We start from the raw sequence: 14,826 nt of genomic DNA on the forward strand, positions 1-14,826 counted from the left end.
ATTAGTGATGCTCAAGTGGAGGCATTTTTTTTAAGAAAGGAGGGATTAAGTTTTAAAAAATGAGTTTTTTTTGGGGGGGAAGGGAGGGAGAGTTCAGCAAATTTCTTTCCGATGATGTACAACACCTGTAGGATATTGCAACATAAAGAGATCCTTTTATTGAATCTGGTGTGTAAAGAAATCATGAATTACTAAAGTAAACATCAGAGTATGTTGAAATGAGTTAATAACAATTCGTTGAACCTAAAATTAAAGGTAAGAAATTCTATTCATTTGTACTGCAACTTCTTTAAACGAATCTATTTTGACTTCAGTTTTCAGACTTGCTGAAATGATACCGTTAGCAGTTGTTCTTAAGTAAATGCAGTGACGTTAGTAATTTCATATGTGTGATTTCATGAAGAAGCTGTAATATATATATATATATATATATATATATATATATATATAGGGCCTTTGAAAATTCATATTAATTTGTTTATTTAGTGTTATTTTGTAGCAAAATACATTAAGTTCTTTACCGTATACCTAAGGTTTAATGTGGCTCCATTGGTGATGTCGCATAATGCCATCTGAAGTCGATTTCTTGCCAAACCCTTTGCAACTTGTCAAGTGTGACTTGTTTAATTGCAAGGTAGATCCTAGCTATGGGCACTGGTAGAGGAGCCGGTAAGGGTGGAACAAATACGGTATCCTTGATCAACCCCCCAAAAGAAGAAATCAGGAGGTGTAAGGTGTTTGGATTCTTCAAACTAAAATACAAATCTAATACGTTCGGGACCAGTAAACGGTGCCATATTTGCTGCAACTGCCGCTAGCGCTTGTTGTGGCTTGTTTCTGAACTAGTGTACTACGTGAGTCAAACTTGATGTGTTTTACTACAAAATGACACCAAAACCATGTTTGTAAGATAAATTAGTAGATCAATACGAGTTTTCAAAGTTGTAAAAGTTCTTTTTGATACCCTTCGTATATAAATGGTCCTCCTCAGCTACGCCATTAGTTGCAGTATTTGTTTCTATGTCTTTTTTTCCTTCCTTCAGCTGCGTTGGAGTATCTGCTGTCTCATGTGGTGAATGTAAATATCAAAGACTTCGAAGAAGCGTGTGGCGTTGGAGTAGTTGTTACTCCGGAACAGATTGAACAAGCTGTAGAAAAGGCAGTTGCCAAACACCGTCAGGAATTGTTGGCGAAAAGGTATTTGTTTAACTCGTAAATTATTTAATACTTGATGTTATTAAATTGAAATTATAAGCTATAATTTACTGTTACTCTAACCGTTAGAACAATTAAAATCCACTAAAGCTGCTGATCAGAGAAGATTTTGTATAATAAGACTCATAAGAATGTAGTAAAAGTAGAAGCAAAAGCAAAATTAATAGTGGATTAAGAGCTTTAGTGTAATTTCTGAATTCATAATACCATCCTTTCTCCACTTCAAGTTTCCTTTGTCCAAATTTAACAGAGGGTCTGTACTCCTAATGAAGAACGATTTCTATTGATAACTGATATAACACTTCGATGTTGACAAGGTGATGATTTGTCTCCTATAATGTAGTAAAAGGTCTGAAGTAGGTATTTCATTCCCATTAAAATCCTTTATGTGCTCTTTTATCCTCATGGAAATGTATCTTTTGGTCATGCCTGGATAGAAATATTGATAGGAACATGTGTCTTTATAGATTTCTGTTTATCTGAAAGAATCTTTGTAGTAATTCTTGTTTCTCGAAAGTGGTCTTTCGTAACTGATACAAGATTTAACTGAAAATTTTATTCCAGCTTTAGTTTAAATTGTTCTTGACAAAAAGAAAATTTGGCAAAGAGAAACGAGATTAATTTTTTTGTGTCATTCGTTTTTAGATTAATATTTTTTGAATCTAGATAATGCAAGTTCCAGGCTGCTTTTTCGTAGTTGTTGCAACTTTAGAAGAGAATACGGTACTTACTTCAAGATGTGAATCTTATTACTGCCTAAAAACTACTTTTCATGTGATGCATTATGTATACCCTTAACCCAAAAAAATTTTCAGCCAAGTGTGGATTGAACTTCCCCGCCCCCCCTCTTTACATAAATTTTGCGTTAAATCATGTGTTTTTATGGATGGCCAAAACCTATAACCATATTTTAATGGGCAGTGTAGCAGTGGATGATAAATTAATAAAGGGACCAGAAAAGTACTGAAATCATATTTTATGATTCTCATGTCTGAGATGCAAGGTAGGAATATTCTTTTCCAATGTTAAAGTAGCACAGCTGCTAGTGGTAGAGCGCTTACTTTTGCTGCGTGAAGTCCCTGATTCGATCCCCGGACAAGTAAGTTTATGGTGGACAGTGGCGTATTTATGATTTTGTTTCGGGGGGGGGGGGACTTTGCCTGAAAATGTGAAAATTCTGCAAGCTATTTCATCTACTTTATTATAGTAAGATAGATTTCGGGGGGGTGCTAAGCCCGGAAGCCCCCCTCCCCGAAATACGCCACTGATGGTGGACAACATCGTACCCGTGGGGTTTTCACGTTGTACTCCCGTTTCATACCATTTTCTCATTCCACTAATTCTTCCATCATTGACATGCTTTAATCATCGTCTCCCTTAGACTAAACGGCATAATCGTGGGACGTTAAACTCAAAGATTTCATGTCATTTTATTTCCAATATTAAATATGCATCCAATAACTGCCATAAATAAATATATTGTCTAAGATTTATGCCACGACTGAAAGACTAATTATTGAATTTCATTCCGTTTCATTGTTTTTATAGATACCGTTTTAATGTGGGACTCGTAATGCAAGATGCCCGGTCTATGTTGAAGTGGGCTGATGGGAAAGCTATTAAGAACGAAGTGGATCTTCAGGTCCTTGACCTCCTTGGACCCAAGACAGAAGAGGATCTGGCCCCAGTGAAACAGGAAAAGAAAGGCAAAGGTGGAAAGAAAGAAGAGAAGAAAGAGACAAAACAGGAGACAGAGAAACCAGTGACCATCAATGGAGGTAACGAAATGTTGTGTTCGTTTTCAGTGCTATAGTATCAAAATAAGTTTTCCTGTGCTGTGTCTTTTGGTCGGGCGTTAACGATAAGTACGGAGATCACTTATCGGAAAGAGACGATGAACCGGCAATTGAATGGTCATTTTTTGAGCGTAGGATCCCGAATTTGGGCGTGTAGTAAATGAAAACTGTATTTGTTTGGTGGATATCTTAGTTTATTTCTAGAGAGATACAGTGGTAGAGCAGTTACCTCTGGTACGAGCGGTTCCTGACTCGATCCTGGCCCAAGTATGTGATAATGAAATGAAGTATTTAAGTTTTACGTCCCATAGTTATGCCGATTAGGCTAAAGAGACAGTGATGATGAGAAAAGAATGCAATGGTAGAATGAAGAAAGTGGAAGGAAACAGGACCGAGCTGGGATCGAACCAAGGACCCCATTCACCAGAGCTGAACGCTTTACCACTGAGCCACCGCAGCCCAAGTAAGTTTGTGGTGAACATAGTGGGTTTTCTCTGGATATTCCCGTTTCCTCCCACTTTCTCATTCCACCAATTATTCCGCCATCATTCACTTGCCTTAATCATCATCTCCCATAGCCTAAAGATCATAAGTGTGGGACGTTAAACTGAAAGATTTCATTTCATTGTTTTCGTAAGTTGTCCACTTTCCGTCACTCGTGATGAGCCACTTCAGAAATCGCTTGAGTTTGTTACGTTTTGAGTAGAGATCCCCAGATAGACATTAAATCGAGAAAATGTTTCTGAGTCGAATCATGTGCCACCTAAACGTGGAGCTTCTTTTTGTAGCCAGCTTTCTTTAACTGGTTTAACGCCGTTTACTGATGGATGTTTAGCTCCTTAAAGACGTCATGACTGCTTACATAGAGGTCCTGCTCGACTTTTGCCAGAATATCATCCATTTGGTTGTGATTGGTCGCCCACTGCGAGGGACGTCGACATTTCCAAAAGGAAAACGATGAGGCATATTGTGGCTGTTGCTTTTGATAACGCGTCTGCAGCATTTGTAATTTTAATGAAATACAATTGTAAACTATAGCGGCGCCGTTTCCCAGAAAGCTCACTCATTTTCACGTCACATTGCCTTCTGTCTGATTAGAAGAATGCCATTTTTTTTTTTTTTGCACATCTACTAGCTCCAACTTTCAGCTGTCAAATGACGTAACGCCTGACTCGCTGTGATTCATATATACCCTGAGATTTGGGACACTAATGCCATCTCGTGCGCAGAAGGTTCAGTATTTTTTAAACTGCCTGTTACAGTGCTGTAGTATTTGTTGATTTGATTTTCATTTTAGCGCCCCTTTCAGCAGCGAGGCTATATGAGACGTGAACCTTTATCTTAACGTGGGATCCGAACCACAGGAGCTCCCACCGGGAATTCAACTTTGAGTATCCCAGGCCAGAGGCACGTATGCTTACCGCTTAACCACGAGAGAGGTAATATATAGTATAAACTAGCAAAATGTTCGTTCTTCGCACGGGAAGAATACCTTTCATTTTGGACATAAAGGGCACCAAAACTACTTAGAAACCCCAAAAACTATGAATTCAATACTAATATAGATCATTTTCAATTATTTCTACATATCAGCATGTCTCCTTAGGAGTATTAATGGGGGCTGAATTTGGATTTAGACACCATCGGAAGTGTCACTGTTTGTCTCAGCGACCTCGAAAACCATGAATTCGACACTAATAGTCATTTTCGATCATTTTTATATATCTCCCCATCCCCCAAGCTACAGGGCTAAATTTGATTTAAACGGCATCGTAAGTATCACTCAGCGACCAGAAAACTATGAATTCAACACTAATATCCGTCATTTTCGATCTTTTTATATCCCTCTCTCCCTCCCCCTGTGTTGCACCGTCAAAGTAAAATGATAAAAGCCATCCCAGGCCCGAACCTCATGTATGTTGAAAATTTGACCGAAATCGGTCGGGTGGTTCAAGAGTGATGAAATTACAAAGACAGCCAGTTTTATATATATCTAGATATAATACTATAATATTATATGAAGTATGGTTTCCTCAGATCATTACTAAAATTCTCAAATATATAAGAACTTAAGAACTGTGTAAGGTATATATCTCTACTTCAGGGAACTTTTTCAGTTGGAAAGTAATGGGAAAGGGGACAGAAGTGGAATGGTTGACCTTTTTGACTTTTTCAGTCTTACGCGAGGTAATGAAGGACAGGGCTGCGAACCACGACCGGGACTTACATCTGGTGAAGTTGGTGGGTGCACACATCATCATGCAAGGGCAACCCTTACAGTAGAGGCCGTTCCCGATCACAGTATCTCGCCTTCACGAACACTGGGTTATATGGCCATATCATCGATCCCAACAAAAGTAAAATGAACTGTACCTAAGGATGTATTAGATGAACTAGAACATCTTAAGTTTTCAATAAATATTTTAATCGGAATGCAATATTAATTTTACATTCCAGGGCAGAATAACCATGATGACACCAAACCTGGAAAACCGGGAAAAGTCACAAAATTTAAGAAGACCTCAAAGAGTGAGGGAATTTCGAAAAATGAGATTTTTATAAATATTTAAAATGAAAATTCTAAGATGATTCAGATGTGGTTGAGTGTTTTTTAAGTACTAGCTTCAAACATAGCAACTACTTGTGTTTTGCACTAATGATGTGTAACAAACTTTGTTTTGCGCACTGATTGTTGCTTTCGCTTGTGCAATGGAATATCGTATTGATGAATCATTTACAAAATGCAGTTGGATCAACGAGCCAATGGTAAATTCATTTTCGATGCACCCAAAATTCCAACTTTTTTTTCTGTTTTCGTTCCCAATAGTTCCGATTGTTATCAGTTTCCTGCCAAGTAGAGGTAGTTAATCATGCAAATGAAAAGATTTTGGAATACAATTACGTGAATTTTAGGTTTTTTATTTTCATTATTATGTATTTTAATTCGTAGTGAGGTTTATTTGAAAAGTACTTATAAGTTTACGAAATCTGCTGATAAAATAACATTTCAACATTATGCCTTGAGTATGTGTGTCATCGTTGTCATGTTGTCTTGGCCTTTTTTTTTTTCCCATGAACATGGAAACAACTGTGTGGCTTAATTACATATTAGGGAAAGTATTATAAAATGTTTTGGAAAACTAGGAAAAATCGGGGACTTCTTTTTCGTAAATTTTGTCCCCACCCTGAATAACATATCGGGGATTCTGAAAATGAAGACTGCTTTTTCTGGTGTATTGTAATATTGACAACGCAGACAGTGCTCTTACGTTAAGTAGTTCTAAATTATAAGCAAGAAGATATACTTTTCACCTATTTCAAGTTTTAACTAACAAACTATATAACAAATAAACAATCTCTCTTCCCCTCCCTCTCTCTATCTCATTCTTACGCGTTCACTCTCACTCATTCACTTAAAATCGATATCACATTATTGATTTTATATCTCAAAAACAAAAACACAGTAATATCTACGTAGAAATTAGTTGTGAGAGACCTTCTGATTACGTCCAATAAAATACAGCTTCGAAATATATGAAAATATGAAGTAGATGAATTTCTGTTTAAAATCGATGGCATTTAGGGCATATAATAAACATACTTAAATACTACCGATTCCATTTCTTCATCAACTTGTTTCCTCCCTTCCTTTTAAAGCTAAAGAAGTCTCCAGAAGAAGTAAGAAGGTAACGTAATATAATTCTTAAGGTATTGGTAAAGTTGTAAATTCATGTGAAGCTCTCAGTAAGTAGAAAGCTTCGATTAAATTGAACAAGCAGTAAATACAGGGTGTATCAAAAAGGCTTCTACAACTTTGAAAACTCATTGATTTTTTTTTATTTAGCTTACAGACATGATTTTGGTGTTATTTTGTAGGTTTTTTTTTTTTTTTTTTTTTTTTTTATAACATTATACCTAAAGAGGTTTAATGTTGCTTCCACTGGTGATACGACATACATCCCATCTGAAGTCGATTTCGTCCCATTTCTTGCGAGCATACAAAATTCCTTATCAGCAAATCTATCAGTGTCTTTTAATCCTTGCACCATTTGTAATTTGTATGGTTTTGAGATGCAACCGTTTTCTCAACACACACCAAACTGTCATGTGTGGGACGCCCAGCTCTCGAGAAGCACGCCGGGTCGATTTTGTAGGACTGTTCATAAAGCTTTGTCTCATTTGCTGTACAAGAAGTACGGGGACGATCTGAAGATTTGTTGTCTCTCACCGAACATCAAGTTTCAATAAAACATTTATGTCACTGATGAATAGTAGGCCTACTGGAGGATCTTTACCACACTTGATACCAAAGTTACGTTGCATACTTGTTGTAGAATCTTCAAACCAAAACACACAGTTAGCACGCATACTCTGGACCGGAAAATGCAACCATCTTTACTCCAACTGCTGCTGCGCTTTCGGTGGCTTGTTTCTGAACTAGTGTACTACGTGAGTCAAAACTTGATGTATTTTGCTACAAAATGACACAGAAACCATGTCTGTAAGGTAAATGACTAAATCAATATGAGTTTTCAAAGTTGTAACATCCTTTTTGATACACTCTGTAATTGTTAAGTTCTACTTTGTATTACTATGCAACAGGGTTGGCGAAAACCATGGTTTTTATTGAAAAAAAAAAAGTTTTTTGGTTGAAACCATTTTTTAAAAAAAAAAATAATAACCAGTTTAAATAATTTGCTCTATGTATTTATATCACATAAGATAAACATAAGAACCATACTACATCCCCCCGCCAATGTGTAAGTAAAGGCAAATGAAGAAGATGGACACAACGTTAGCATGGACAGAAATAAGTTTGTTTCGGCGTGGTGTTATTATGCAACAACCAGGTTATGCTGGAAGGGGTCACATAAGCTTAAAGCGGAATCCAAACCGCTTCTCGGCTTACAGCCGAGAGAAATTGTCCTACATTTGAACTCGATACACACAATTGCGCCACAAATTGGCCACAAATGCGATACGTGTGCCGACCCACTAAAGAAGGACTCCTGATAAAAATACGTTGTACTGATCTTTATATACTTGTGTATATAATTGTCAAGAGTCATTTTAGAAAGACAAAAAATAAACAGTTGCACAAGTGACACCATTATACAGAATTACATATGGATAATTTCAAAATATTGCAGAGTACAGAAGAACTAATTTAGTCCAACTTAGTTCACTACGACTTTTAATAGTCCAAGTTAAAGAAATACAACAACGTAATTTGCATATCAGTAAGAAAAGTGAATAAAGATACGAATCTTTTAAGTCTAGTTTGGCTCTGACCCATTTATACATAAATAGATACCAAAGATACTTCTGGTTTCAATAAATGACTCGTGCGGTTTGTATGCCCCCCAAAAAGTACGATATTTCCATGTATTTATCAATAGTAAACATTCTTAAAACGAAACAATGTTTAGAATTTTTCTTTGATTGCAATTGCATAACTATAATAATAAATTAGAAAAAAATCACATCATAATCTTATAAGAATAAAAGTTGCTTTTGTAGTATAATCTCTTTCAGTAATGAATGGGGAATTTAGGTCTGAATATAATACAAATAATATACGGGAGTGAAACGTGATAACCCACAAGTGTGTGTTCATCAAGATTTTACGAACACTTACACTTTTACAAATATTTTTCGTTTTTTGGTTTAAACCAGCCAACCCTGCTATGCAATAATGAAGACACCCTTTAAGTTGTTTTTGTATTTCTGAACTTTGGTAAGACAATCCTACAAACACTATTTGCATGTGAATATTAGCAGGATAATACCAATTTATATTGCTTATGTGATTCATTTGCGTGTATTGGATACTTTTTTAGCCCTGGGGGTATATCGGATCTTCAAACTTAAATTCATTTGAATTCTAGTTGATCCAGCTGCTCAGGGTCCCGTCTCTATTGGAGAGCTAATGAGGAAGTTGAATTTTCACAAACCCGGTGAGAATTTCAAGAGTGATGGATACGTTGTAACCCCAAATACCATGACATTGCTTAAGGAACATTTGAAAATAACTGGTGGTAAGGTAAGCAGAACATTAAAACAATATATTTCATTTTCTTATTGAATATTATAGGGGAGGTGATCGAAAAGTAAGGTTACAAAGCCTGCAGTGAAACGTGTATGTATTATTTCATACAACCAATACAGCCAACAGAAAGTACATACGAGGGGTGATCGGAAAGTAAGGTTACAAAGCCTGCAGTGAAACGTGTATGTATTATTTCATACAACCAATACAGCCAACAGAAAGTACAAACATTAGGTTGTTTTCCGACATAGCCTCCATATCTGTGGAGGCACTTGTCGCATCATGGGATGAGTTTAAAGATTCCCTCCTGGTAAAAAGCCTGCTCATGCGTGTTCACCCACGTTGCCACTTTCCTGTACTGCAGAATATCATGCACAATGTGACGAACGCTTCCGAACGACATTCCCAATTCTACCATCAGATGCCGTAATGTGATCGTCCTGTTGTCCTGAATCACTTCCACGCAAGCTGTGTTCAAATCTGTTAATGCTGTGCTGGGTCGGCCACTGCGCTCCTCGTCGGTGACGTTTACTCTTATCAGCCGCGAACTTCTGACATTATTCTGCGATATGCTGACGAGACATACCGTCTCCGTAAACCTCTACCAGCTGCCGGTGAATTTCAGCCGTAGTTGCATGTTTCGCTCACAGAAATCGAATAACTGAGCTGACTTCTTTGCGAGACCAGTTTTCCAAATGAGTCGCCATTTGTGTTTACGTACAACTAGCGCCGTAAGTTGCGGTTGGCTGAAACTGCACAGTTACCAACTCCATGTATTAAAATTACCACACATTCCTCATTTCTCTGTAATAGACAAAACTCCAGAAATATCGGTCTTGTAACCTTAGTTTTTGATCCTCCCTCGTATTTTCTTATCCATGAAATGTCAAAATGTTTAATATAGAGTTCTGTTATTCTTTCCAAGTGGAGTATTTGTAAATATTTGTATGTTCTTAGCACAGGTACAGTCTGGCACATTGTGTTAAGATTAACTCTTATCTGTAAATGTCCTGTGAGAATTCTAAAAGGATTGTTGCTTTCTTAGTATATTTGCCAACTAATCCTGTTGCCTCCAACGGCCTCACAGTAATCTTTAGCTTCATGAATATATTTTATTCATCTTAGTCCTTTTTTCCACACCAAATATTAAAACCACAGTAAGTTATCGATATTGTCACTTAACACACGTACTCATAATTTAGCGGCACCAAAGTAAAAACAAACTGTGTTAGTGATCTGTCAACATTTCAATAACTAACATATTACTGATTTTACTATTTTGTATTCAAGAAAGAAGAAACATTTGTGAAGCCGAAATTCTTCATTACTATCTTGTTGTTAGAGGCAACAACAATGGTTGACGAACCAATATTAGGAATGTAACAATCTTTTCAAGATTCCCAATGTACATTTATGGTTGGCTGGATTGGATTTAGCGTTCCCTTCAGTACCGAAGCTATATGAGGCATGGACCTAGAGTTTCTCGTTGGATAGGAATGAGATGAGCTTCCGCCAGGAGTCGAACTCAGATCTATACCGCGCTAGGTACATTTGTAGATGATTGTAAGTTTGTATGTACGTTCTGTGAACAGAAATAATAATAATAAAAAAAAGTTCTCTCAATCTGTGTTTATATACAGGGTGTTACAAAAAATTGTGACATTATTTTGGGAACAGATTTCTTACATCAAAATAACAAAAAAAGTTCATGTAGAGCTGTGCTAAAAAGTGGATAGTTTCGGAGTTATAGGGTGCCGAAAATATGAAATAAGTGAACTTTAAAAGTTCATAGCTCCACTCCTATGGGACCTATCGTAGTTGGGTGAGGACATCACTGAGGAACTAGTATGTGAACTGCAAATATCCATGTTTCAGAACCTCCGGTACTTGCACACCAATTTTTAGAGAGGTAGGTGGAGAGTGATCAAGTACTTCCAAACAGCCTCTCTAAAAATTATTGTGCATGTACCGGAGATTCTGAAGTATAGATATTTAAATACTTCACATACTAGTTCTTCAGTGATGTCTTGACCCGACTACGATCGGTCCTATAGTAGTGTAGTGGAACTATAGACATTTAAAGTTAATTTTTTCACGTTTTCGGCACCCTGTTACTACAAAACTATCCACTTTTGAGCACAGGTCTATATGAACTTTTTTTTTCTTTCTTTGATGTGAGGAATCTATCGATCTATTAAAATGCTACGATACCAATTACGAGCGACCGAGCTCCAACCTATAACTTTAGCTTTCAAATCTTTGATTTACGCTTATTTGTGAGTTCACGTTTATAACAAAGACAAATATATTTAAAAAGGCGTACTTTAAATAAATTACTTAAAGAGATATTTTTCACAATGTTTATCTTTTTAAATTATTGTTCAAAGCCTTTGCATTTTAATAAGCCTTCTCCGAAATAAATGCAAGTGAATTGTGCTGCCATCTTCCGAGTTCTTTTAAACTATGTTTATATGTTTGTGGCCAATCCTTTCGACAATGAGATCTCGGAAACTACAGGCTCTAGAAAGATGACGTTTTCACTGATCGATTGGAAATTTTGCGTAGATTGTCCAGTTCTAATTGAATATTTTTTAAAAAAACATGGCCATTGTTTCTTTATTGCATTTTTTTTAGGGTACACTGGAAGCGTTGAAATAAAAAAAAAACACTAAAGCATCATATCCTATGTGTTATACCTTCCAACACCACAATGTTGTATATTGGGGTTGTATATGTCTCAGGCGTTTGTTCCATGGCCAAATAATAGTGAAAAAGGAAGGATAACCATTTCTCGAGTCTAAGATAAATCTTTATTTTTTGAGTGTTTTGCCCAATGAACACCATATATAACTGACATTATAATTAATTGTATATGTAATGTATTTGCTTATTACATACTGCATGCAAGAAGAAAGAAAACACTGGTCATACATGAATTAGAAACTCCAACCGGAAGTAGGCTCAAATCTTGCAAACGGTGCGAGATATTGAGAAAAAATAATCGAAAAAAATCTCCCCTTTATCATACCCCTTGCCGATTTTTTCTTTTTTTTAATCAAGACGTCTTTCACTTGTGTCTGTAAAGGGACATGTACATATGTTGTGAGGGATGAGAAGGAGATTTATGCTCATATGCGAATAATGCTGTGTGTAGAGAGCGCAGGTTCAGCTAGTTCCCAAAATATTGAGACAATTTTTTTGTAACACCCTGTATACATATTAATAGCACGAATTTCACAACAAGCATTATATTGCTCACATAAGACGATACAAAACAATTTCGTCGTGTTCAGTTCGATATAACTGTGTGTTTGTGTATTTGTTAGTACGTTAAGTAAACGTCCAAAAGAACATTCATGTGGTTCAATGTTACTGGACTATTTTTCAGAACAGGAACAAAGCGGCTACCATTGGTCCATATTATAGTGTTCTATGTGCAGTTCATCAACTCTCAGAAGAGCCAAGACACACTAAGCTACCTAGTTTAGACTTTAAAGAGCTGAAGTAATAATTTTTACCGTATAAAAATAATAAAAAAGAAAAAAGTTGAAGATTTATAGAATTGAAATGAGTAATATTTCATTTTTTGTTCCAGGTAAGGACGCGATTTCCTCCTGAACCGAATGGAATTTTACACATAGGACACGCGAAAGCAATCAACATAAATTTTGGTTACGCCGCTGCTCATGAGGGAGTGTGCTTTCTAAGGTACGATGACACGAATCCAGAAAAGGAAGAAGAAAAGTTTTTTGTTGGTATTCGAGACATGGTAGAATGGTTAGGTGAGTGTTTTTTTTACTAATTTAGAACCATTAACGTTATACGTTACTTTGTTTGATATTTGTAACATATTGCAAATTACTCTCCACATGAATATGGCTAACACGAGAATAGTGTTAACAACAACGCTTCATCCAGCGTGTAACCCGAAGAGAAGCACCAGTTCCACCACTTACAAAGATGGACGTAGCTAAACCAAAAGGTTAAAAGGATTTGCTGAACATCTATTCATATCAGTCAGCCTTGCTTACTTTTTCTGGCTGGTAGAGCTCCTTCGTGGCTAAGCGGTTAGCGTACGCATCTTTGGTGTGAGAGATCCGGGTTCGATTCCCGGTGGGAGCTCAAGTGGTTCGGATTCCACGTTAATCAGTAGGTCCACGTCTCATATAGCCTCGCTGCTGAACGGGACGTTAAACTCAAAATCAACTCAATTTTTCCGGCTGGTGAGGGCAGGAGAAGCTTCTCAAACCTCCTGCTGCTGTGGGCTAAAGAGATCCTTTTACCTTTTTGACTTCTGTGGGCTATAGAAATCCTTATATCTTCTCCGGGTGTTGTGAGCCAGAGATCCTTATATCTGCTCGGCTGCTGTAGGCTGAGAGTCCAAATTCAGAACCTCTGCCCTCTGCGCCACCATTATAAAAAAACGTTCCTCCTCCTCAGTCAACTTCCGGTTTACCTCAACAAATATAGCAACCTCCAGCACAGATTCTCAGCCAAACCCCATCCTCTTAACAAGTTATTAATCCTAACGATGTAACCAGCATAGTGAATCAGATGACCGAATTGTCTCTAATATCGTTCTTGGTGATCATGTCCCTTACAGACTTGAATCATTTCGTATTACTCAGTATGTTATGTTTTGACTTTTATCTATATGTATATCTATATATGATATTATTGTATCCTATATGCCAATTTACTTCATGCCAGCGCGCAGATGATCTATCGCTCTTGTAAGCCTGTCAGAATGGCGGGAAAAATGAATTTCGCTGTAAACACAGATCCAAGGAACGTAAGGATCTAGGTTAAAACTTTTGGACTTAGTTTCAGGAAGGCAGTTAAAGCTTTTGTGACCAGAAGTGTACCACAACTTCCTGTCGGCTTGAACGATCCAGTGTTTCCACCTTTAGAATACATCTAACGGTTGTATTATCATTATATTAACGAATGAAGGAAACAGCCGAATTTTAACACGCCATTGTCTCTATAGGTGCGAATTCATTGATACACAAAGAGTGAAAAAGTGAATAACAGGACCGAGACACGAACCCAGGACCTTCGGCGTATCGTGCCGATATATTAACCACTACGCTACCCAATCCATTTCCGTTCCATTTCTCATAAAGACGTACGCGATATAACTTGAAGCGTAGTTCATATGGATCTTTACGTGGATGGCATCCACACCGTAGAATTATGAGATGAAATCCGAAAGATGTGTGTCGTAATGGATTCCCTGAAGTATCTTTATGTTATTCACTTCTATGTTTTTATCAACCCAACCTCATAACTGAATCTCTTAACAACCATGAATCCATGCGAAAAACTTTCCCGACAGTGACGAAGAAGTTGGAGCGACCTTTGACAACACCATCACGAAAGTCAGCATCTGAATGTGACAACCAGCAATTAGCTGGATATATGTGTACTTTATCTGTTTGATGACTGTATGCCATTTTGACTTCGTTAGGCGTTTAGGTATTTTTCGTACTTTTTTTGAGTTTTCGCTCTGCAATGTGGCGCGGAAGAAGGTAGTGCACGCGTGCCTTAACTAATCCTTTCAATCAGAACTACTTACGAATTTCTGTGCTGACAGTTGAAGGTGCCAAATTTAATCACTGGCCCGTCGCACATTGGTTCTCTGCAATTTTCAGGCAATTAGCGAACCTCCAGCAGCACTGCTGATGTCACTTTCTTTGGAGCCCTTTCGTTGGTACTTTTCGTGGGAGAATCATCCGCTACAGGCTCCTGTTTGTATAACGGGCC

The 14,826-nt window shown here is 37.2% G+C and overlaps 1 protein-coding gene across 1 annotated transcript in view; it reads left to right on the forward strand.

Moving 5' to 3' along the window:
* Positions 1-14,826, forward strand: part of GlnRS (Glutaminyl-tRNA synthetase) — a 59,645-nt gene that overhangs the window by 9,472 nt on the left and 35,347 nt on the right. The window contains exons 3-6 of the mRNA XM_081750443.1: positions 1,044-1,197; positions 2,764-2,993; positions 8,900-9,054; positions 12,656-12,842. Of these exons, the coding sequence (XP_081606569.1) occupies positions 1,044-1,197; positions 2,764-2,993; positions 8,900-9,054; positions 12,656-12,842 (726 nt within the window). The remainder of the gene's footprint in view (positions 1-1,043; positions 1,198-2,763; positions 2,994-8,899; positions 9,055-12,655; positions 12,843-14,826) is intronic.

The sequence above is a fragment of the Thermobia domestica genome, chromosome 3 (genome assembly GCF_964235325.1).
Source record: "Thermobia domestica chromosome 3, izTheDome1.hap1.1, whole genome shotgun sequence".
Lineage (NCBI taxonomy): Eukaryota > Metazoa > Arthropoda > Insecta > Zygentoma > Lepismatidae > Thermobia > Thermobia domestica.